The sequence below is a fragment of the Amphiprion ocellaris genome, chromosome 20 (assembly GCF_022539595.1).
Source record: "Amphiprion ocellaris isolate individual 3 ecotype Okinawa chromosome 20, ASM2253959v1, whole genome shotgun sequence".
Classification (NCBI taxonomy): domain Eukaryota; kingdom Metazoa; phylum Chordata; class Actinopteri; family Pomacentridae; genus Amphiprion; species Amphiprion ocellaris.
This window is the reverse complement of record NC_072785.1, coordinates 18466323-18491559: the sequence shown is the minus strand read 5'-3', so window position 1 is coordinate 18491559 and position 25237 is coordinate 18466323. Positions and strand designations below refer to the sequence as shown.

The following is a 25237-nucleotide window of genomic DNA, read 5'->3' as shown; positions in this document are numbered from 1 at the left end:
AACGCTTAAGTATGCTTAAAACAAGGTGAGATTGGCAGAAAGCGCACCGTAAAGGTGTAAAATAAAGCATTCCTATCTCAAACTTGAGTTTATTATTCAGATTTCCTGTGTACAGCAAGTTCGAGACTGTCAGAATAGTATTTGTCTTTAACCGCATTTCTATAATTTATGGTATCAAGACTTTAAAGACACACATTTAGAACCCCACATGACTGTTGGGTAATAACTGTTTTGACTGTAGACATAATTGGCAAACATAATGATGCCATACAACCTAGTTTGTTTTATTCATTGTGCATTCATATGGTGATTTTTCAGTGTTTGGAGCAGCTAGTGAGGCAGCAAAACTGTGTTCATTATCTTGCTTAAACCTACACGCTGACCCGCTCAGGGTACGGTGTTACATAATGTAACCTTATGTACCGTAACATACTATCCTCATTACTGTGTTGTGCTTTGTTGATGTGCTCCGACTGCTCCCGATTCGCGGTCAACACGCTACCTAGCAGACACTGCATCTGTGGCTCAGTGTGCCACCTATCGCGCTGCTGGACAGACTTAAATGAATGACAGTTGGAAACTTGAGGCACTCGCGAGAGAAGCAGTCATCCTCGAAGCTCATGGCACAGCACAGAGGTCCGTGGGTTGGCATGCTAACATATTTGATTGCCTGCTGGGTGCTAGCCTGAAGCCCACATGGGTTTTTGGCGAGCCTGAGGCGTGCCAAACGTCTCCCCTCGGTTTGCAAAGAGTGCCCCTGCCTGTATTTGGAGTCTCTCAGTCATGTGCCTCCTCCTCCTCTCTCCTTTTACTTGGAGACCCTCAGGAGGGTGCAGAAATGCTGCTCCTCAAAAACTCTTATCACCACACACACACGCTCTCATACATACACATATCCCAGTTTTCACGCACACACGCACACACGCACACACACACACACACACACACACACACACACACACACACACACATTATCTTGCAAAGACACACTCCCATCCCTATCAAGACTTGTTTGCACAGTCCTGCATGCACAAACAAATATATTACCGCAGTTGTACGTTATACTATACTGTGTGTTAGCAAGCATGTCGTGATCAACATGTAGTGCTTTAATAATCATCATTTCTATCAGTTCTCATCATCAGCAACAATTACCATCATCATTCCAGCCTTGGTAGACATTCCAGCTGATTGACATCAAAGAAAGAAATTATGGTGTGGGTGCTGTGTTAAATCTTCCTCCAAAAAGTCTCTCTCCTTCTCCTTTCTCTTCTTCTTTTCTGTACTTAATAGCACTTATTGAAGGGTATTACAGTTGGTGCTCTACATGGGGCATCGCATTAAAACCCTCTTTCAAACATACACACACACATTCAGCAGTCCATTTGGATTCATTTGCATGGCATTTCATTTGGATTTTGCCTCAATCGACGGTTTGGGGGGAGGATAAAGAAGAATCTTTGTGTAATAGCATTTCCTCTTAGTCTCCAGTGCGCCATAAAGACGGAAAGTACGGCGGCCGGAGCGGATAAATGAGTGCAGCGCTGCCATGAGAAGACCCGTCCCTCAGGCCTACAAACGATAGCTATTGGAGTTAATTACAGTTTACATCATCATATTTACCCAGAGAAAAGAAACAGAGAATAAAACTGGCCTCTGAGCACACTGAGGTGTTATTTCTGCATATACTGCACCACACTGAAGTGAAATACGGTCTTAGCTATGTGCAGCATTATAATGGATTATACTCTTGACCCGTGAAAACACAGGTCCTATGTGGATGCATATATACATCGGTAAAAGCATAAATACTGTAAGTATATATACTCTGATAAAGTGCATAGGTTCAGAATTTTTACAGACTATTTTAAAGTGTGTATGCCAAAAGATGTCCTGGTTAGACAATGCCAGTGTAAGAGATGCATGCGTGTGTCACTCCCCGTAGAAAGGAAGAGAATGCTGTTCAATCTGTGGTGTCCACAACATTAAAAATGACATTTAAATAATTCAGTGGCATCATTTCCAGGAAACTGAGAGTCCTCATGAACACTGTTGACAGCTGTTCTGCGATTATCTGCGCTAATAGGAACACTGTCTCAAAAAATGTTGCTGCTGAATTTTTTAAACATCATTTTTCAGCGCTGTGAGCACCACTGACGAAATTCTGTTCACCTCCAGTGTTCTGTCACAGACACAGATATCTCACAGCTAGGAAAAAGTAAAACTACAGTATAGGACCAGATAAGATAAAACCAGGTAAGACAAAATATTTTTTTTATTTAAATCAACTGACAGTATAACATATACAAACATATTGAATGATGTTATTAGTGGCTGTTAATGCATTTTAGCTATTTTATTGTGAAATATTACAGTTTTTAATAAAGCGCACATTTTCTTGCACAATTATACACAGTTATGTCAGATTAGTTCTTACAGTTGGTGCTGAGTTATAAAATATGTCAAGGAAAGTCCATGTTTTGGTTGTGTGCAGCCATAAGGGTGCTGTTTTTTGGTTTTTTTTTTGAGTGCTACCCCTTACAGTGCTCAGTTGCTGTGTTTGAGTTTGTGTTTCAGGCTCTAGTTAGCTGGTTATCCATCTGGTGCAGAGCCCTCAGCCATACTATGCCTCTGACTGGGGCAGGCAGAGAGAGACAGAAAAAATAGACACTTGATGTGAGAGAGAGAGTGTGTGTGTGTGTGTGTGTGTGTGTGTGTGTGTGTGTGTGTGTGTGTGTGTGTGTGTGTGTGTGTGTGTGTGTGTGTGTGTGTGTGTGTGTGTGTCTGTGCACATAATAGAGGGAACAAGAGGGAAAAACAGAGGGAGGAAAGAGACAAGTTTCTCCGGTCGCTCTCTTTTCCTGTAGCCCACAGGAAGCTGCAGCCATTGGCTCCTCCCTGTCTAGACAGAGAACCACTTTTACACACACACACACACACACACACACACACACACACACACACACACACACACACACGCACACACTTGCACACAGGCTCGGTGCCTTCTACCATAGCAACTTTGATTAATTCCCAGTGTGAGAGGAGACAACATCAGCACCATGGTCAGGGGAAAAGGCCCACAGTCTGCTGGATGTGACAGCTCCCTGCTTCACACTGATGCCTTATACCCTGCCGGAGTGTGTGTGCATGTGTGTGTGTGTGTGTGCGTGTGTGTGAGCATGAGAGCAGGTCAGTAGCATAAGTGAAGAATAGGAAGAGTGTGTGTGTGTGTGTGTGTGTGTGTGTGTGTGTGTGTGTGTGTGTGTGTGTGTGTGTGTGTGTGTGTGTGTGTGTGTGTATAGACTCATCTGTCCCCTCGGCCACATCAGTGCTCAAGCATGTCTTGCCGTGACAGCCCAGCAGCCTGTGTTCCTGTCACACACACACACACACACACACACACACACACACACACACACACACACACACACACACACACACAAACAGCGCAGCACTAAACGAGAGTGCAGGCAGGCACCAACACCAACGAGGTGAAGGGTCACGAGTGACTACCTCTCCAATGTTGTGTGAAATGTGTAGATGGCAGTCTCGGCCCATTATGTGTGTAGATGCGACTGTACGCATGTGTGTGTGTGTCTTGAGGCAGGCGGGGGGGCATCTCAAAGTAACTGGTTATTATCACCTCAATATTTTTCTTATTATGACAATTACATGCTCCAGGAGCGAATTAAGCGATACAGGACGCCAAGCGGGAGTGGTTGACAGCTATTTGGAGACTCAATGCACAGAGCAATTTGCAGCCCCGAGCCAAACAAATTGGATTTGGGCCACTTTGGATTGGGGCCCCAGATTGTTGGGCGTTTGGATCCTCCGACCGCATGCCTGCCTGGCTGGTTAGCTGACTGGCTGGCTTTGATTCTTTACACATGACTATGTAGCAGACAGTTAGCCAGGTAATACACTGCTCTGTGGCCATTGACAAGGATTAAGTGTAGTAAAAGGAGGGCGTGTGTGTTGATGAATGCATTATACTGCTGATGGGGTTTTTACTATTGACATTTTTATATAGTCTGCGGCTGTTAAGCTTTCCCACCTTTTCATGTTATAAAGTGCTGCTACTTTTTTGGTCTTGGGCCACACAGCTGTGCTCAAGTGTGTGTATAATCCAAATGAGCCTAACAGCCTCTAAACGAATTACTGGTACGCATTTTCCCACCCCTAAACTGCCACTGGAAAAGCTGGCAACAGCACCCAATTAGGTGAAATGCAATTATTCCCATCCATTCACACAATTAGCCTGTGGGTTAACAGCCTAGCTGTACATCCGGCTAGCAGTGTTTTGCAAAAGCCATCGCCATGGTTACGCTGACTCTCACGGTAACCCCGCCGTGTCAAATGGCATGCACCCGAGGCAGCCGGTCAGTCAGAAAATAACATTCAGTCCTATTGGTGCAGGCAGCGCATTACATCACTCAGCTCAGAATACCGGGTGACTCGATTGGCTGAGACAGGGAGTGGTACCATGGGTGAGGAAGAAAAAGAGAAAGAGAGGGAGAGAGAGACTAAAGCAAGTGCCCCATGTGCTCAGTCGAGCGAGGGTAGATAATGCCAGGCGACAGACTGGCAGGCTGGCAGAGCGGGTGGGCACTCACAGCAGCATGATGGAAAACAAAGGCTTTGTGTGTCACTGCCGAGATCGCATTAACCACAACAAGCAGCCATGGACAGACTGCCACACTGACTTGGTTGTCTGTTCTACAGGCTAAGCCATGCATGATGGATGGAAAGAGATGGGGGACGCCTGTCTCACTTTTTATGTGATATTACATGGTGCTAGGGTAATGAGAAAAAGTAGTTTTTGCTGTGACACAGAAGTGATTTTGTGTCAGAGCTGGATGGATTCAAAACACATGCCTTTTCTGACAGCTACTGCTCTCAAGACATGCATGTTTTGGCAGATACTTGTGGTATTTACTCTGGTATGTTAGGATTGAAACCTTGGGGCATTTTCATATGATTTGAATCCAGAAAATATAACACCGTGACACTGTCCAGTTGCATATTGTCATGTTATTTTCACATTGCAACAAGCATGCAAAATAATGAAAAAACATGGCAGTATTGCTTTTTTCTCTAGTTGTGGAGTTTGGTTTATTTTGATTCTGAGAGCCTGTAGTAAGCTGTGTGTGACTCAAGCAGACATATCTGTCTGCAGTGACAGTGACGGTTGCATAGGGCTCAGGTGGGACAAGAGTGGAGGGTCAACAGGCCTGGCATGGCAGGTAGGATCAGCTGGCATCCACCCACAGCTCCTCCTTTCCCTCCCTGAGTGGGCACCAGCCAGGAGACTGGGGTCACTTACAGGTGACTTCCCCCATAGTCATGTACAGCTGGGGCACAGACACCGCTCCTTGGATGTGTGTGTGTGTGTGTGTGTGTGTGTGTGTGTGTGTGTGTGTGTGTGTGTGTGTGTGTGTGATGCGTGGTTAGTGGGCAGCCATCACATTTCATCACATCTCATCACATCACATCTGGTCTCCTCCTCACTTCAATCACTGTCTCTCCCCCATCTTTCATTGTCATCTTTCCTCCTCCCGCGCTTTCATGTGGTCTGTATTCTGTCAGCAGTATTATCAGGGATTCTCTGGAATCATTTCAGAAGGGGGAATACCTACTTATCGCGCGCGCGCACACAAATCCACAGTCCTCTGCTCACCGCAAGGAATGAAAACTGTAATATGAACTCACCCTTGGTCTGAATGAAAGCCCATTACAATTTATTTTCACCACAGCAGCCAGTGTAGTGGCTTCGTTCGTGGGATGTTTTTGCTCTTATGTTGTATTAACCGCTCTCACTGAGACCGAGAAGACGTCCTTTTGAAGATGTGAAAGTCGTTTAATCTGTAATTTCTGTTGCATCTTTGGATCCTGTGTTTTTGCTTTGTTAGACGCCACTTTTGTGTGTTTCCGTCCTATTTCCACCATGCTGAAACAGTTGCAGTAGCGCTACTTTAGTATGACATAATTTGCACTGGGAAAATTTTGTGCTTGCTTGAGCTTACATTTAAATGTGCCACCTGCTGCATGTCAGCTCTCATCAAACGCTTGGGTGAGCTTCATAAATACTCACTGCGGGTCTTTTCTTCTGTTCCAGGACCTGTCTGGCTCGATTGATGACCTCCCCACTGGGACGGAGGCCGTTCTGGGCTCGGCCGTCGGCGCTGGGGGCTCCTCCAGCAGTAGCAGTAGTAGCCAAGGGGAGCAGGGAGGCACGAGTAACCAGGGACAGTCACCCTTCTCCCCTCACGCCTCCCCACACCTCCCCAGCCAGAGGAGCGGGCCCTCTCCCTCCCCCGTGGGCTCCCCAGCAGGCTCCACTCAGTCCCAGCAGTCCCGATCGGGCTCTGGACCCATCTCTCCCGCCAGCGGACCCTCAGCCAACACCACGGCGCCAGGTAGGGCTGACATTAGAGCCTCTGTAAGAATGCGCACGTGTGTCGTGATGATCGGATTTTACGTTGATGAAAGGTGCAACTTTGAGCATGATAATTGTATTAGTGTAATCACCACAAACAAACAAAATTGCCACTGACGAGGTTTGCCTTTGAAACCAGACACTACATTGTATTTGACATCATGTACCGGTGTGTTGGATTCCCTGGGACATTTGCAAAATTGCTTTACAGCTTAAAGGGAAATTGCTTTGTGCCACTAAACAAGACTGCTGTTGGAAAGCAAATTATACAGCAAACAGTCAAAACACACGGCAGTCAGTGGAGTCCCATCAGGTGGATTGGCTTTGACAGCTGATGAAAAGCAGCTGCTGGGGCGATCGGGGTGTGGCCACATCCCGATTCGTTTTTTTTTTCAAAGTTTCAAAAATGATACTGGGATCATCTTTATGGCAGTAGCATTAGTAAACTTGTTGCGTCTGAAAGCATATCACAGTTATCTCACCTACGTTTCTGCTTGACCTTTACAACTATATTGCTGTTTCTGTTTTTTTTTTTTTAAATATGTGCATTTAAAGAGGATCTTAAAAAGGTCATGTAGAAAACTGATGGGAAATAGGTTTACACATTTCCACAAATACAAACATGCCAACATTTAAATGTAGTGTGTTGGCATTGCAGCAGTAGGATAAAGCACCACATGTTTCTATACTCAAACAGCGGGAAAAAACTTTTCCCTAATCAGTGTCTTGATTTAACATAATTAGAAATAATGATATTGCGTGTTAGACCAGGCCAGATAAAGGTGGCACAATCTTTGTTTAATAGCGTCTCTGGTTTTTTTTTTTCTCATTTCCAATCCACCGTATAATCCGTCCAGATCAATTTTCATTCTGTCAGTTTGGACGGAGGATAAAGCTGAGAACACACTGCGGCAGAAGGCCAAATAATATCAATCCAGCATGTCTAGACTTTGATATCTCTGGTCCATTTGAAATCGTAATTCAAACCGCTGAAGAATATTACGGCGTAGTGCCGAGCACTTCATGGAATATGTCTCATTCATTTTCTTCACACGGTTTTTGTCCTCGCATAGTAGAGATTTGTTAAGTCTTTGATCACAGCGTTGTAGAGACGCGTCCCCACATTGCAGTGGAATTTTAATCAAGTCCACCTTCCTACTACCTGTGGATCGCACCAACATTTCTGTCCAGACAACATTTCCCCTCCACTCTGGGTCCTAATGAATTGAGACTGACTGGTTGTGGAGGGCCTCCCATCTGATTTGTAGCTTTATCTAAGATATGGCAGGCTAAACAAGACACCAACAGGATTATCAGACAATGCACGGTATGTCTGTCTGTCTCCTGAGGCCATAGCAGAGCACATAACCATTTAGATAAACACTGAGCATTATAAACGAGTGGGGATTTGATTTGCTTCCAACCGGCCTGTGAATGTGTGCGTGTGTGTGGCCTCTCCCGTCATCTTGCCACCTCTCTTCCCGACTGAGCGGCTGACCGGCGCATCAGCATGTCTCAGACCTGTCAGTCACTCTGACGAGGCGGGGCAAAGTGTCTTGAGTGAGATCCCAACGCCAGCTCCTCGTCCTCCTCCTCCTCCTCCTCTTCTTCTCCTAGCAGCCGCTTACCAAAGTGATTGACGCTAATGAAAAACTGGGACAGTGGTTTTCCAGGCGCCCGTGCCAAGAATCATGACGAGAATCCGGAATGAGGCGGCAAGGATGGGAAGCGAAACCGATCGCTGGGACGTGATTAATAAGAAAATATTTAAAAATATTCCCCATGCCAAATAAATGGTGATAAAGCGTGGAGCAGTGAGTAACATCTGGCATGTTTTAGCGGCTGTACTACAATCAGTTTGAATTAGATCAAGGAGCAGCCAGCCTAAGAGAGACACAGGAGAACTAATGTGGTTAGCACACATCTGATTACTAACGCTCCGCTTTCTAACACTTCATCACAAGTTAGGACACTTTAGTTAATGTTGTCGTTTTAGTTCGGTGCAAGTCAGTGAGGAGGGAAGGGAGCGAGGGAGTTAGCGAGGAGCACTGCGTGTTGATGTGTACGCTCACTACTGTAGCTTCTGTGCTCTTCAAAAAAAAAACTTCTTTATTATTCAAACCACTAAATAAACATAATAAGACAAACATAAATAAGCTAATTAATTAGTGCGAGAAACGTGTCTGCAGTAGTTTGAGCTCCAGTCAAGAAAAAGTCAAAACACAACATGTCTTGTTGCTCTGTTGCTCTCTGGTCCATTAAGGCTGCTGTCAGTGGAGAAATTGGAATTGGAGGCTTTTCTAAAATAGATTCTGCTCCTCAGCTGATGTCAAGAGCGGCTGTTTCCATTTTAGGTGGTATGAAGTCTTTTTTGTCTTATTAAACACCGTTATAGCTGCTCTTTGTGATGGTATATTGTTAGTTTGGACAATTTGTTCGCATAGATCCAGAGAAAATCCTAAGTGTTAAATGCTTGTTAGTGTGGATTTTTACCTTCAAATACAAAAAGCATAAAAAGTCTACTATGATTAATGATGCAAAAAGTAAAGTAACGGTGGTGGTGAAGAGGTGTTAGGGAATGAAGACAAGCAAAGCAGTGTCATCTCAAGCTTTGTGTGTGTGTGTGTGTGTGTGTGTGTGTGTGTGTGTGTGTGTGTGTGTGTGTGTGTGTGTGTGTGCACATACATATGCATGTGTTGTGTTGAGTTGGTCTGTCACTGCTCAGCCTCACATGGTGGAGTGATGCGACATGTCACACGGATGAGCACCCACGTTACCCTTGACAGCGGTCAGAGGAGAGCAATTTCATTATGTCATCCATTCACCTGGCTGTCACACACACTCGAGCACAAAAACACACACACCAAGAAATAACACGGGAGGCAGGAAAAGCATACATGGAAGCACATTAGAACACATAGAGCCATAAAAACTTTATTTCATGGTTTGACACTTCACTTATATTGTTGTCCACATAAATCACCTCTGTATACGTGCTCGCTAGGATGAGTGACAGTGTTGTCTAAGTGTGTGTGTGTGCATGTGTGTGCATGTGTGTGCATGTGTGTGTGTGTGTGTGTGTGAGAGAGAGAGAGAGTCAGACGGAGTGAGAATGAGAAAGAGGGGGAGACTGACAGATTGCCAGCCTATCATACACCCATACACTTGCACAAATCTATCTTGTCAGAGCTCCGCAGCACGCCTGTGATTCCCTCGTCTCCTCACTTCTCCTCTTCTTTCTCCTCCCTCCCTTTCTCCCTCCTTCTCTCTCTCTCTCTCTCTCTCTCTTTCTCTCCCTCTCTGTCTCTCCATGAAGCAAATCCAATACACTGTAACATTATCTGGGCCTCGCCTTGCTATTTGGATTCTCTCCCGGAGCCAAAAAGGCACACACAGGGCCAAATTGATTTTCCTGTTGCGCTAGATTTGTGACAGTCGAGCAGAAATCACATTGCTCAACCGCCAAAACTCCCCCTCCTCGTCCTTCCACCTCGTATATGCACACACAAAAGCAGACTCTCGTGCACACACACCTACTTCCTCCCAGCGTCTCTGAAGCAATTCAGAGCATCCTCAGAATATTTTTCTCCTTCCACGAGACATTGGGGATGAGGCGGGCAGACGTTTGTCACTCATTGGGATGGATGATGTGGCGGGGAGTGGGCGGGCCGATGGGAGAGAGAGGCGAGGTCATCCAGTCAAAGAGCAGAACGCAGGGTCCTGAAAAAGTTCACTAATCAGTCCCTCAGTTAATATCATCCCAGCAAGCACAGAGTCATTTGTTTTAGAGCTCTAAAACTTCCTGGATATTTCTAGATGTAGATGACACAGTGTTTGCTGTTTCTTGCAGTGTGCGCATGAACTGGGTTGACAAGTCGTCTCCGGGTTGACATCCTGTCAGTGTGGCGTCACTTCCTGTCAGCCTTAGTATGACTGTCACCTTTTCCCAAAAGTGTGCCGAAGATGTATCCATTACCGGCCTGAACCCGATACACGTTACATCAAACTTCGCTCGAACTCAACACACAAACTCAGTTGTCATCGGCTCGAATCACTGTTGCTGATGGGATGGAGGCGATGAGGCTGTGCAAGGGTAAATCCCTCTTCCAGCTTCAGCACCGACAAAATGTACTACGGGGAAAACATGCTGCTAGGATGCTAGGAAAAGTAGGGGAAATTGTCTGAGAAGCAGGTTGTTGCTCCAAAATCCTTTATGAACGTTCGGTTGGGGTTAGATTCTGTAACTACCAAGTCTTAGTCATTCATCAACTTCCTGTTTCTGTGTATCTGTATTTGCATGAGGCTACTGTACAGAGAAGCTTAAAATTACACCATTTATCATAGCCAGCAACTGAAAATAGGAATTATACATAGGATATAGGAAAGAATGTTGTGCAGTTCCTTTAAAAAATAATCATCTAAATCTAAGCTTTCATTCATGATATTTCGTTTAAACCACTGTATTCTACATGTCTTTTTTTAATGCCAAAAAAATTAACTGATTGCTTTGACCAGATTCTGTAAAAAAAAAAAAAGCCCTCTTTGCAATCGAGAAGCCATTAGAGACTCAGCTGTAGCCAATAATCATGTGACAAATATTCAGTACTTTTATGGCAGCACTGGGCTGAACTGCAGGCTGTGTTTACACAAAACAGATAGGAGATGAAAATGGAAATAAATAAAACTTGTAGTAAATTATCTATAGTATGTAGTCACTTTTTTTTTTATCCCAGTGTTGGTAACACCTGTTGACATTTGGGAAAACGCCGTACATGCTCACTAAGGGTTTTTCCAACTTGCTTTTAAGTAATAGTCAAAGAAATTCACCTTTTTTTTCTTTCTCTGTGTGTGTATGGTGTTATAATTGTGCCTTACTGCACAAAAGACATTTCTGAGTCCTCTCTGCTTCTAGCCGTGGTTGTGTTTTTTTCCATAGAGGCGCAGGACTATATTACAGTAAATAAATGAACCCACAGTCAGTAAAGATGTGGACAATAAAACACCTGAATACAGCTTCAGTTTAAAGAGTTAAAGTTATTTTCATCCTGAGCTTCATTTTATAAACATAACTGACCATTTTACCCCTTAGAAAATAAAGTAGTAGCTTTATGTCTCTATCACCATGGTGATCTTTGTGTTTTAGACTGATTGCCTGAATTGACACCAAGCAAACTAGACGGAGGCTGTATTTATACTCATTTTCAGATCTGCGTGGTGATATTTGGTGATATTTTCATCTCTCTATGTGTGCCTGTGTTTACACATTTGTGTCTGTGTGCCTGGCTGCCTTTGAAGGCCAAGCTGCAATATTTTTCCACACTGTGCAGCTACTAATTGACACAGAGCACATACGCACTCCTCCATGGCCCAGCTCGCTCCGTCTGCTGCACAAGATCACAAATACTCCTCTCTCGTTCTTCTGTTTGTCTCGCTCTTTTTTCTCTCTCCACCGAGGTCCTCTGAGGTCCAGTTAACGGTGCCCGACTGCTCTCCCTCCTTCCCTTCGTCCCCTCCTCCTCATCTCTCCTTTTCTCCCTCTTCCATCTCTCTTCACCCCTCCAAGTTTTTTATTTTTCTTCTAAAGAGGTGATTGGAGCTCGCGGCCGAGCGCTCGGGAGAGTTTAAGCTGTTTATCTGCGCCTCGCTTCGAGAGCTTCCGGGGCCTAGAAAAGGACAGAGAGGTCAGGGCAAGTGGAGGAAAGAGAGGGGAAGGAGGGATAGATAGAGGGTGGGAGAGAAGGCCAAACCTGTCCGATTTGTTAGCTCAAGGGTCCTTCTGTACGAATCTCCTCCAAACGGCTTCATATATGCTCTTGTCCTTTACATCAACCCCCAGCTTAGCCTGCGTTTGCATCAGTTTCATTTGAAAAGAAACTAATTTCTGTCTCTAATTATGGTAATGAGAACCACAGGAAGAAATAAAACAATTTCGCAGAGGTCTCTGTCTGGGGTCAAAGGTCACGCATTAGCCTTCCATGCCAAAAGTTGGCCACTTAGAAAACAATGTCAGTCCACGATGACAGAGAAAACTCATTTTCTAACTGCAAAATATCAAACCAGAAACGATGCCACAGGGATGCTCAACCGAAACTTGAATTTTTCTTCTGCTTGTGGTGAAAGTTATTACAAGAAAGCAGTGGTAGGGGCTGAGGGGGTGAGTTTTTACACGAGTGTGTTTTGCAGAGCCGGGCGAGTTTCTAGTCACACCACTCCCTAAGAGGCTGCTTGGTGGGAACACCGCCTCTGGCTGTCCCTGTCCCTCTCTCTTTCTCTCATTATTTTTATCGTGCTCGCTTTTTCTTATGTTCTCTCTTGTGTCTCACGTTCTCCCGTCCCCACCCTCTCCTCCCCATCTCTGTTTGTCTCTGCCTTCTTCGCTCAGAGCGTTGCTGTGGTACAGGCCTCCCACCGAGGAACAAGGCTGAATTTTCCATCCACATTTCTGCCTCTGTTCCTCCCTCTTATTTCTCCACATCTCTCCTCCAGCTCTTTTTCTCTACTTCTGTCCTCCTTTCTTTTTTTTTTACCCCCCTTCTTCATCCCAACCACACATCAACCCCACCACCACCACCACCACGCAACTCTTTCCTCCCCTCCTCTCCTCTCCCACAATCCCTCTGTCTCCTCCTGATGGCTGCTCGTGTTCGAAGTGAAACAGCAAAATGCCCTCCCCACAGGCATTATATTCACAAAGCACACCGTCGGCCAAAACAGGGAAAAAAAGAGAAGAAAACGGCACCTGCTTGCTGCGTTAGCCATTTAGTGAAATCCCATTCTAACTCTGTCCGACTGGAAAACCCTAACCGGAGCATAGTGTGCAATTATTTTCCCTCCCCAACACCTATTTTCTTGCTTTCTCTCACTCCATCGCTCTCTCTCCCCCGCATCCTGCTTGCTATTTTTTTAGCTTAAGCTGCAGTTTTGCTTTACTTACAGTTGCTACTCAGCGTTGGAAGTAATGAGGATCTTGGGAGAGCGCTTGTTTTGCGAGCCACCGCAGGCCTGCGTTCGTCCCCTACAGGGAGAGTTAACTGGCATTAGCCCCCGGCTTGGAGAGGCATCGACTCGCACCCATTGAGATCTAAACCACCATTATTGGAGCCCGCTGTTTATCTGCCTCTTTCCCCTAAAGACACGGCAAACGGGGGATATTACCTTGGTGTGGTGTGTTTGTGTGTGTTTGTTGGTCGGTGTAGGTGTGTGTGCATTTATAGCCTTAGGGTTGTATTAAGAGATGGTGCTGAAGCAGCCCTTTCTCTGTATTCTGTGCCAGTCTATTAGGGCTCGCCACAGTTACCTCACTTTAGCAAAAATGGCACTCACTGAGGGGGTCTGCATTTGTGAGAAACAGTTGGGAAGTGTGCGAGTGCGTGTGTGTGCATGTAGGAAAGCGAAGACACTTAATGCATCCTTGCACATACATGTATCTGCACACCTTTGCAAGCGTGTCAAAACACGCTAACACACGCCCGCACCTCTCTTTTATCCGCAATTAAAAAGTCTTTTCATTGAATCCCTGGTTGACTTTTCTTCATTGGCATTACACGCACACACATACGCACCTAGTTCCTAAGCTTAATATTTCCAGGGCCGTGAAACAAAACAGAAATATGGCCACAAGTGCTCTCCCTCAGCTTTGAACTTCACCAGCATTTGCGTTTGAAACCCTGATGAAAAAAAGCTTCAAAGACCACACTCCCTCTCTTCAAAGGAGACTCAGGGTTGCCTCGACAGTCCTTGTGGAAGAGAAATTTAAAATGTGCATTGGGTTTTTAGCGAGGAGCATTATCTCCCCCCCTCCAAAGAAAAAAAAAAAACGCAATGAACTCCCACTACTTTTGGCCCTGCCGCCGTGTATCAGGAGAAAAGAGTTGAAAATGGATGTGTTTGCTAAGTGGCTTTTTACAAAGAGGAAATTACAGTGATTTGGCTCTTCAGCTACATTCCAAAGAGCATCCCCAGTCTAGATGTCTTCCTGTTTTGCTCTTGGTCTTCGTGCTGCAGGTCCCGTCCTCCTAAGCCTCCATCAGCGTCAAATCTTTGAAGCCCAGTGGGTCAGTGTTCGGGACAAACATTTGTACAGGTGCACTCTCTGATGTTTGAAGGCAAAAATCACAGATTATCCAGGTGCCACACAGAATTTCTTCAGAAGAAAAACACCATTTGCAATTAAAAATACATGTACCTTGCATCTTTGGTACTCTGCTCCTGTTATTTTAAAGGAAATATATGTGGATGTGAGCGACAATGTGTTATTTACACGTATGTGGCTGATTTTAAAGGCGTAAATTACAGACAGTGGATAAAGATGCGGGGTGAGACAGCAGGACAACGAGATATTGCCACATCACTGACTGTTGCATGTGCTAATTATTATAGAACACCCATGGGAGCACTGAAAGTGAAGCACGCAAAAAGAAAAAAATATGAATCAAGGACAAAGTCAAGCACATAGATATGAAAACATGCATAGTCTAAAGAAACTAAAAAGCACAAAAAGGTGCAAAAAGACGCAAGAACAATCGCAAGTATTCAAACAGTCTCTGTCACACTTAAACACAGTCATATTCAGCTATAAGCATTGAGATTTTGAAAGAAAAATATATCAAATCATGTAATTGCTGAAAAACCTTTTAGACTGTATGTTTATTTTTATAATAAAAAATGCATGAGAAAAAGTTGCATATCTCACATAGTTACAGCCAAATATGAAATTGCATACACATGCACAGCAGTAAGAGGAGGAAGATGACCTGAAGCATTGTGGAAGCATTTCCATACCATTTATTTGTTTTTACATTTTTATTCACAGCAAAGAGTTTTTTTCCTGTGGACAGGGAAAGGTATACAGTCAACTCCTGCTGACATTTAGCTCCTCTCCCCTCTCTGCTCTCTCTCTGCAGCACACCTAGAAGAACTGCACGTCAAAGATTCAGCATATGAATTATTAATAGTGTGGATTAAAAGTGCCAGGACTCACTGTGGAGCCTGTTTGTTTTATTTGGACGTAATTATTTAATGACACCTTGTTAAAAATGATAGTGAGGAGATGAGAGGAGAGGAGAGAGGCAAGGGAGGAACAGAAGAGAAGAAAATGTGAGAAGAGGCTTTGTTTGGACAGTAATTGGTAGTGAAATAATTACGAAGTGCACAAAGTTTACTCTTTCATTGGAAAGGAAGAAGGAAGGAGGGGTGAGGCCTTGTTGTGCTCAACTGTGCTACCACTTCTCTCTCATCTGATTTTCAGTTTTCTTTTCCGGAACAAGGTTCTCTGTTGCTTGTCTTTCTTCTTTTGCCCTATTGGTTTTCATTTTCCTCTTTCTCACACACATACACACACACATAAACTCACGCATATGTCTTGGCATTAATTTCATCTGTGGTGACAGTTTACATGGGTGTGTGGAGGGAGTAGTGGAGCATGGAGGGCACTGTTCCCCGTTTCTACCTTCACAGTGGCATGCATCCACACACATACACAGACACACATACAGTACAAGCTGCTGCCACTACCACTCTGCCATCCAAACAAACAGAGTCTGACAGCAAAGCTGGTGCCTGGCATGCATCCCTGCACACACACACACACACACACACACACACACACACACACACACACACACACACACACAGAGCCAGCCTTTATCGTAGGGTCCACTTCCACAGTTTAAGGGTTCAGTAAACTCCTGCGAGCATCCTTCATCTCTCACTTCCCACCCATCTAAACCTGGGCTGCAGATAAATCTGTCCCTCTGGCAACAAGCGGCCATGACCCTTTGCTAGATGCTGTAGGCTTCTCCAACCTGACACACAAACACATAATGTACACACTGAAGCAGAACGCATTAGAGTACACATGCAATTTGGAGGAAGCCTTTCCCCACACAGTTGCATACACATGTACAGGTCAGTATATAATTGCAGGATTTTTTGTAATATAGTTGACATTTTCTGCTGTTTTCAGATCTAAAATCAACATGGCCGCCTATAACCAAACACCACATGGCATTTTTACAGAACGATTCTTCTAAAATATTATATATACAATTGAGTAAAATTGAAATTGAAAGTTATTTATAAAGATATTGTAGTAAACCTGACATGCAATAAATTCACACTTGACTCACACACTACTTTATATTAAATAATTCAGAAAGCCTTGGAGTCTTGCCAGTCTTCTCTTCAGGAGGAAATGACATCATGTGGAGCAGGTCATGTGATCTGGAATTAACACATTTCCTTGAGAGGTGTTTTTGTAATGGGTAACTTAACTGAAAGTGATTTCTCAGACACAGATACAATTTGTTATTTCCCATATAAAATTTGATATATTGCCAAAAAAGAAATATCTGAAAATTATCTCAACTCAGTAAAAAGAGAACAATGAAAACAATTTTTGAATCAGCCCATTTTATTATTGTTTAGCTAATCAGAAGGTATTTGTTATTAAATTCGTACCGTTATTTAGTTGGCATTTTAGTGATATCCAGTCATTTTTATTAATGTGATTGTTTCCATAATAAATAATTATGGAATTTGTAAGGACAGCATCATAATGAACATAAAAAACTTTTGTTTTTGCTTTTAATAAAAATGTATGCAAGACTTCAAACGTGCCTCAATTATATATTGACCCATATGCACACATACTTGTACAAGAGTGTTTCCAATATTATTTCCATTATACAGCTCATACTACTTCAATACTACTTTGATTTCTACCATTACTTGATATCACAGACGAAGTTTCACGCTACTGTGTTTTTAGCAGGTACTGCATAGATGCTTTAAACACACGACCAACCTGTTAAACATGATGCTTTACATGTATTGAACTTCCAACACTATATAAAATAGGTAATGTTTCACTCACACTCTACCAGAGGTAGAAGAAGATCCTTTACTTCAGTGTAAGTGTAGAAATGTTCTGTGGCAAATAATTGTCATGCAATTAAATTCATACTTAAGTAAAAGTGCAAAAGTATTAGCATCAAAATGTACTTCAAGCACTGATTATGCGGAATGGCACATTTCATAATAATCATAATCATAATTTCAATTATTGATGCATTAATGTCTCCATCACTTTAACGTTAAAGCCAGTAAAGGTGATTTAGCTACTTTATTATCTGCCGGGTAGCTTGTGATTTCCCCCTCGAGGATCAATATGGTTTTATCTTCCTGGGTAATATTACATCATGATTTATTTGTTGATTAGATTTGGTGTTATTAATCAACAATAAATGTAGTTCAGCAAAAAGCACAATATTTGCCTCTGGATTGTGGTGAAAAGAACTTTAACACAAAAGCAGAAAATGGAAATAAGTAACTAGCGCTTGAGAAAATGTACTTTCTATTAGCACAAGATAAAAATCCTACAGTTAAATATGATAATCCTCCATAAATGGACTATACTGTATACATTAATAAATATTTAGAAATGGACTACTTCATTATACATTGCTTTACTTTTTAACTTACTTTTTGCTTTGAATTAAAAGGTTTTACTTGTAATGGAGTGCTTCTAAATTTTGTTATTGCAGCTTTAACTTAAGCAGTGGATCTGGTTGCTTCTTTCACTGCTGCTATGTGCACACATTGCAGCAAGTGGACGGTATTTCTAGCGTTATCTCACAGTTGCTTTAACGTTCACGTAGCAACATTTCCCATTGCCCCCTGCAACACGGTGACAGGCTAACTAATCGAATATTCTCTCTTTGAAGCAGCGCCGCTGGATCTATTCATGTGTGAGGCGGGAGGTCTGTGTGCGTGAATATTTCAGCTCATATCCTATGTGCCTTTGTGTTCTTACATGTGTTTCTTTGTGTGCTCGAGTGTGTTTATTTACACTTGTTTGTGCAATTACTTTGCATGTTGCGTGTGTGTGTGCGCGCGTGTTTGTGTGTGAGTAGGCGGCGGTGGATGGAAATGTTGTTTATGCATTTTTATGCAAAGCAATTATGTTGACTTAATTGGGTTTGTTTATGTGGAGAGTGTGTCACCTCCAGTCATGTATTACTGCTGCCGTGGACACGTCACACACACACTCACACTTACATGTATATACACACACACACACACTTCTCGAAACAGCACACATACCACTGAGTGATTGAATAATGTGAAGTGTTTCCTCTATAATAAGGGATTTATATTCACTGTGAGTTTTAAGGACACTGTAGCAACAAAATTGTGTTAATACAGCACTCTAACTGTACTTCATATGTATCATCCCGAGTAAACAATCACCTCTGGAACATATTTCTATCAAGGCAAGTAAAGAGTTATACTGTAATAGTAAAAATATGTAGTGACAATCATGCATTTCCCTCATGTCTGAGCTAGCTGTGTGTCATTTAAATGACATTTAAGTGCCGAATTGTCCACCTCATCAGCAGAAATATGCATGAAGAGCGAAAAAACAAACCAGTTATCGCCTCGACTTTTCCTCTCATCGTTTTCACCGGCCTGAATCCAAAGATAAAAGGTTAATTTGCCATCTCTCTCCTTCCTCTAGGCCAAATCAATCCACCGTAGTCTCTGTCTGCCATTGTCCTAATCAGACTCTCAACTCGCTATTGAATTTCAATGGAACAGGCGCTTCCCAAAGACCTGCACAACCACCTAATCAATGGTCCTCAAATGGCTCTGGTTTTCTATAGGGGATCGCTCTGGTTTTAATGCTTACACAAGGAAGTGGCAGGGGGTCCAATGACTTGATATGTCCTCTGGAAGTGCATTTGTCATTTAGCTAATAGCGAATCACAAACAACTTCATGTATAGTAATTGTGCTGAGCTCTTGGTGCGCCTGTAAAGGCTAAATTTGGCATCAGACCCCTCGACCCAATCAATCGATGCTCAAGAAACAAAGCCAGGGCAGCTTCAGTCAAAACAAAACAAAAACTTCTGCCTAATACTTATCCCTCAGTGTTTTTATTTCAACAATCAAACGACAGAAAACTTTTTGAACCATGTACTTTTGTGGCAGTGAAAGAAATGCAGAGACAAAAGTGGTCCTTCAAAGCTTAATTGTGACATCAGTTTGTGCAGTTTTTCTTCAAAGCAAGTATAAAACCATTTTCTGTTGACCTCACTTTCATGCAAAGGAGGGAATACAATTCATGCAAAGCATTTTCTTTTAATGTGACAGCTTTTGTTACAAAGACAGGATGGAACCATTGTGAGGCTAAAATGTGTTGGTGCCACACGGGGACCTGAATTTTCATACTTCATTGTGGTTCTGCAGGTTCGACTATGGCCCCACAGAGCTCTGGAAACGGACCAGATGGAGCCCACCCGCCAATCACACGCTCACCTATGGCTCAGGAGAGAGGTACGTCTGTGTGCTAGCCAATGGCAAACATTTGGTGTTTGACCTTGTCTGGTGGAGTCCTCAAGGAGTAGACAGAGATTAGTGTGTGTACATGTGTGTGTTTAGGACATGCTCTTTATCAAGTACACATGTCCTTAGAAGACCCAATTTTATACACTCTAGTCTTTGTGCTGTACAGAAATACTTTCCATTGTTTCTTTACATCTCACAGCAGTGAGGAGGCCATAATGAACAGAAAATAGAAATGGTATTTTCACACAGCTCACAGAATAACAGTGGCTGTAATGAGAGATTTCCTCGGGGAATAAGAGGATTTGGAATGCAAGACGTTACCACAGAGATGTGAACAAACAGTTTGACTTGAATTTACACACTGTCTCTGATGAAAATCACGTTTTTCTTTCTCGTTAATGTGTCCATATGGTGATCTAAAAATCATAAGCAAAATACGCAGTTGACGACATGACTGAGTATTCCCACTGTTAAACTGCAGTGTACTGATGACACCGATGATGATGATGATGTCTCCAAAACACAGATTCAGACTTGGACGGTTTCCTGTCATCTTGTGGGTGGGACTTTCCATATAGTTATTTTTCTCCCAAATCTGCTTCTGGTTTCTGTTACAACTGGTATAGCAAAGAGTGGTTTGACATTGTTCAAAGAGATTCACAGGTGAGCTGGTGTCCCTGAGTTGCAGTGAGTGGGGATGGGTGGGTGACGAAGGATTCAGGAACTTCATAGATCTGCACATTTTTAAGGAGGCAATAATGTTGCATGACATCTAATGCATTTCAAACCTGTTAGCATATGCTGACCATTTACAGAGCAGATGCTGCTTAAACTATAATCAGTGAAAGTGGCGTGATGGCTGAATGTAAGTGGTGCCACAGAGATGTGCACCGTTAATGTAAAAACTGACCTTCTTCTATTTATAGTATTTTACAGGAGATTTAAATTAAACTACCAGTGTACACGAAAAGACCACTTTATGTCAAACAGGACTTGACTTAAGCGTTTTAATCACCCCATCGGCATGTATTTACTAGTATCTGCTAGTATTCCCACCAAGGAACACGGCGGAGTTATGTGACAATCGGCGTACGTTTGTCCTTCTGTCTGTTTGTCTACTGTTAGCAACATTACTCAAAAACAGATTCAAGGATTTGGATGAAATTTTCAGGAAAGGTCAGAAATGACACAAGGACCACCTCATTGGATTTTGGCAGTGATGCGGCTTATAGTCTGGATCCACAGATTTGTTAAAGATTTCTGTATCATAGCGAGATAGCGGCACAGCGTCACTGTAACCATAACTACAAGTGAACACTACATCAGCTAGATGCTGACGATCACATGATTGCAATCCTACTAAAAATCGACCGTTGAGGACTAATCAGCACTTATCCATTGGAAACCATAAAAGGAACAATTAAAATGTGGGGATGTTTCCGAGTCCCATCAATTCCTGCTGCCCACTACATATTTAGGTCACACAATTTGGTATCCGTACAAAACATGCATATACATAACACGCGCCTGTACTCAGGGCAAGGTCATTTTGTTTGTGGGTACAGCCATATTAAATAGCCACAATCTATGTCGCCGTGATTTCTGCCACAATATTTTTTAAGATTTCAGCTACCGCAAACGATCCAACAACTGAGCAGCCTTGGCGGAGTTTTCTTGTTTCTTAAAGGGTCTACTGTAGTCTGTAGATGTTAACTTATTAATATTACACAAACTCCTTGAAAAATCGGTTTCAGAAACCAAAGACACAACAATCTCCAAATCAAAAGCTCTCTTCTTATTTTGCCTCAACCCTACGCTGTACATGTCCTGCAGTGTATCCACATGAACAGAAAAGAGTCCTTATGGGTTTAAAAGCAAGGATATCTTCAACTTTATACCTGTATGACAGAATATATTAAAAACTAACCTTTTAAAATCATACTTGATCCATTGATAATTGTTGCAGTTTAGGAAAAGCAGGATCACTCACTCGCAAACAGACCCAAGACCTTCGCATTATGTTTCATCTGTGGTCAACTTCATGGTCAGGGGAAAATTGTTGTTTGACAAAAACCTAGCAGTAAACATCTAGTCAACCTTCCCCTGGGCTTCGTTCAAATCGAGAGTGTGTGTTCTGTTGATGGAGCCACTTCAGCTTTGGCCACGAATTGTTGCCAAAGGCTTGTAACATGAATGCTAACCCGCAAGCCACATGTACTGACCGAACTGGAAATTGTTTCCAGCAATTATGGCCACTTCTCGGGTATTGCTAAAAACAGTAGAGTCCCTCATTTACAAAAAAAATGAAAAATAAAAATAAACAAATAAATAAAAATCCACACAACATTGCCAAAAAAAAAAAACAAACTCAAAGAGCGAAATGTAACCTTAATGGAATTACAGCGATGCTCCCTCTCTATCACCCACCAAAGAGCAGTTAACATCACAGAGAGACAGAGGGAGTGGATAGATGAAGACGGAGGGAGAGAGAGATAGAGAGAGCGAGGCACTGTAAAAGGTTATTTCCCAACATGATGAAATCAAGTCGGAGATTTAATGCTGCTCTCTAATGCCTGTAAACCTTGAGCTCTCCTCCCAGGCCCGGTCCAGGAAAACACGGCACGGTTAACAGGGTTGGCTGTTGTTTTTTTTTTTTTGCTGTTTTCCTGGCTAGGATTAACCCCCCTCCTCCTCGTCTGCACACACGCCCCACTTTGCTCAAGTGCCTGCCTCCCTAAGAGCCTCTCTTCACTCTTCATTTCCATAAATCCGCTGAATGTCCCTTTTTTCTCCCCCCTCTACTTTTTCTCGCGTGCTTTGCCCGCTGCCCGTTGTTGTCCGGCTGAGAGCTTCATTCGCTTTGCCAGAAAAGAGAGAAAGGTTTGTGTGTGTGTGTGTGTGTGTGTGTGTTTATGTGTGTGTGTGTGGATAGAGAACGAAGCAGAGAGAGAGAAAAATCCTTGAATGTGTTATTTGCTTTTAGCACTGTCTGCACAATGTTCCTCTCCCCATCCATTTTCCAGGCAATTTAAAGTGCGGTATTACACACTGTATTTTTTTCTCCTCCTCTCCCAGAATCCCCTTACCCTAATGGAAGCAAAACATTACAATAATGTCCTCGCTCCTTAAACCCAGCACTCGCAGCCTAAGCACTTTCAGGCCCCAATCGCTCTTTCCCTCCCACACACACACACACACACACACACACACACACTCTTTCTCTCTCTCTCGCTGCCTCACTCTCTGTCTTGGCCTTCGTCTCTTCACCACAAACACACACACACACACACACACGAAGCGTTTATTTCTCTCTTACTCTGTTATCTCCCCCCACGCGCTCAGAAACACAAATATGTTCACGCATGTATGTGCACGCAAGCGTATGGCGAGTACACATGGCATTTTAAAACTTTTATCTCGCTCCCCCTTTCCTCACATTTTCTCCTGCTCTCTTAGCAGAAACAAGGAATTGTACAAGTGTCACTTTGCACTTCCCGACTCCGCCGTTTCCCTAAAACCCCAAACTCACTAAAGAGTCGGCCTGCGCTCACTCAACAAAGTGGATAGCTATCGAAGTGTACAGTGGAGCGGACCCAATCCATTTACACCTAATCTGCAATACCGAATCCCCACCTCCCTTCCTCAACACACATACATTTCCACACCCACACAGCCTCTCTTTTTCCCTCAATGGCCATCCAGCGACCTTTCCCCATTCGTGGTGGATTGGGAGACCTTTCTGTGGGTTTTAAAAACGGAACGATGCAGCTTGAAAGAGCGAAGCCCAGGCGAGGATCGCTCCAAATGTCAATTTGAATGGTGCGGGCGAGTTTGGGCCTGAGAGGCTTTGACACATCTATTGACAGAACGGCTTAGAATAACATAGTAGCCATGGTCAAATCACTGGCTATTCTGTGGAGAGCAGAGCACACGGTTGGTTTGTTTTTTAACTCAAGCATGCCCATTCTTTCATATGTACACATAGGCTCAGCTTTTGCTTCCACATACATCTTTCAGGGCTAGGTATACACTTGACCTGTGCTTTTGCCAGTGATAAAATTCACTCAAAGGTTCTCTGTGTGTGTTTTTGTTTGTGCTAAGGTTTCATTTTAACATTTGGCATTTTTTTTTTTTTTTGTATGTTTTGTCTCATACCCGATCCATGCTGTATTTCTCACCAAAGTATACGGTATCTACGAGTAACAGGAGTCAGTGCCGAGGTAAAAGATTAAGGCTTTCATCAAAAGGGAAGGATCTCTTTACACGGGGAAATTGAATAGATATCCCAGTTTGTTGGGCTGCCCTCAGTCAACATTTGATTTCACTGAGCATGTTGATTCACTGCTGAAAAACTCGGGGAATTTTAGGAGCTAAAAGCTGATTTATTTATTTTTTTATGTCTGTTTGTGTGTTTCAGGCTTTATGTCCAGCATGCAGAGAAACCAGGCTGGCTCTCAGTTTGCATCTCCACAGTCTGGACCACCTATGTCCCCCCACCCATCACCTGGAGGCCCAGTGTATCCTGGTATGGGTCCGTACTCCCAGAGTGGCCCCACAGGCCCTTATGGACCTCAAGGATCCCAGTATGGACACCAAGGTTGGAGCTTGTTTTCCTATATGGGCATTACGTCAAACTTTAAGACACATTAAACATTTGTTTTCATTGATGCAATTACATTTATTACACTTGTTAAAGGCACAACAGAAGTATAGTCCAGAGGCTAGGAGGTGATGTAGTGTCTTTTTATTTTGCTTTTGTATTATTTGCTCCATATTGGTCTTAATTTTATTCAGTTTAAAGTTTTTTTTGAGAGGGGAGCTCTCTTTTTCAACAAGCTTGTAATTTCCCTTCACATTATGTCCATTTTATCTGTTGTGATCAGGCCTTAACACTTTTAGCATCCAGTTTTTCAAAATAACAGCACATGGTATTTGTTTTTTGAAGTAACACTTGTGCTATTTTCAGGTGAGAAATTGCACATTTATCCTCAGTATGGTCATTTTCAGCCATGCATAATCTCTCACTTACATAACCACTGTACATTATGTATAAAACAGAATGTGTGAAACAGATTTTATATTCTAAATATTCTACTTTTTCTCAAAATTTCGAAGAATGTGTCAGATTTAGCTGCACATTACTTTTGAGATAATGTTTATTGAAAGGAAGCCAGTAGGCTACTGACAACACAAAGTCTGATCTAGTAGTCTACGTGTCATTTTATCAAGAACTGAATTCAAGATTTAGTGTTTCTCAAACAAGGAATGTGCCTTTATTATTTGACACTATTGGGAAGTTGAATTCTTGGAGTACAAAACAACTTCTATGAGATTAGAATGTAACTTTCAAGCTACATTTTAAGAAGTACAACTCAAGAATCAAAAGTGACAGAATCTGAATTCCCACAATCTATAACTCCTGTCAAGCTTCACAGTGGATTATTAATCGTGA

At 43.0% G+C, this 25237-nt stretch overlaps 1 protein-coding gene across 5 annotated transcripts in view; it reads left to right on the top strand.

Moving 5' to 3' along the window:
- Positions 1 to 25237, top strand: part of LOC111562637 (AT-rich interactive domain-containing protein 1B-like) — a 198236-nt gene that overhangs the window by 136143 nt on the left and 36856 nt on the right. For all 5 annotated transcript variants that reach the window (XM_055005694.1, XM_055005692.1, XM_055005695.1 and 2 more), the window contains exons 5-7: positions 6119 to 6419; positions 19687 to 19773; positions 24203 to 24382. In XM_055005694.1, coding sequence (XP_054861669.1) covers positions 6119 to 6419; positions 19687 to 19773; positions 24203 to 24382 — 568 coding nt within the window. The remainder of the gene's footprint in view (positions 1 to 6118; positions 6420 to 19686; positions 19774 to 24202; positions 24383 to 25237) is intronic.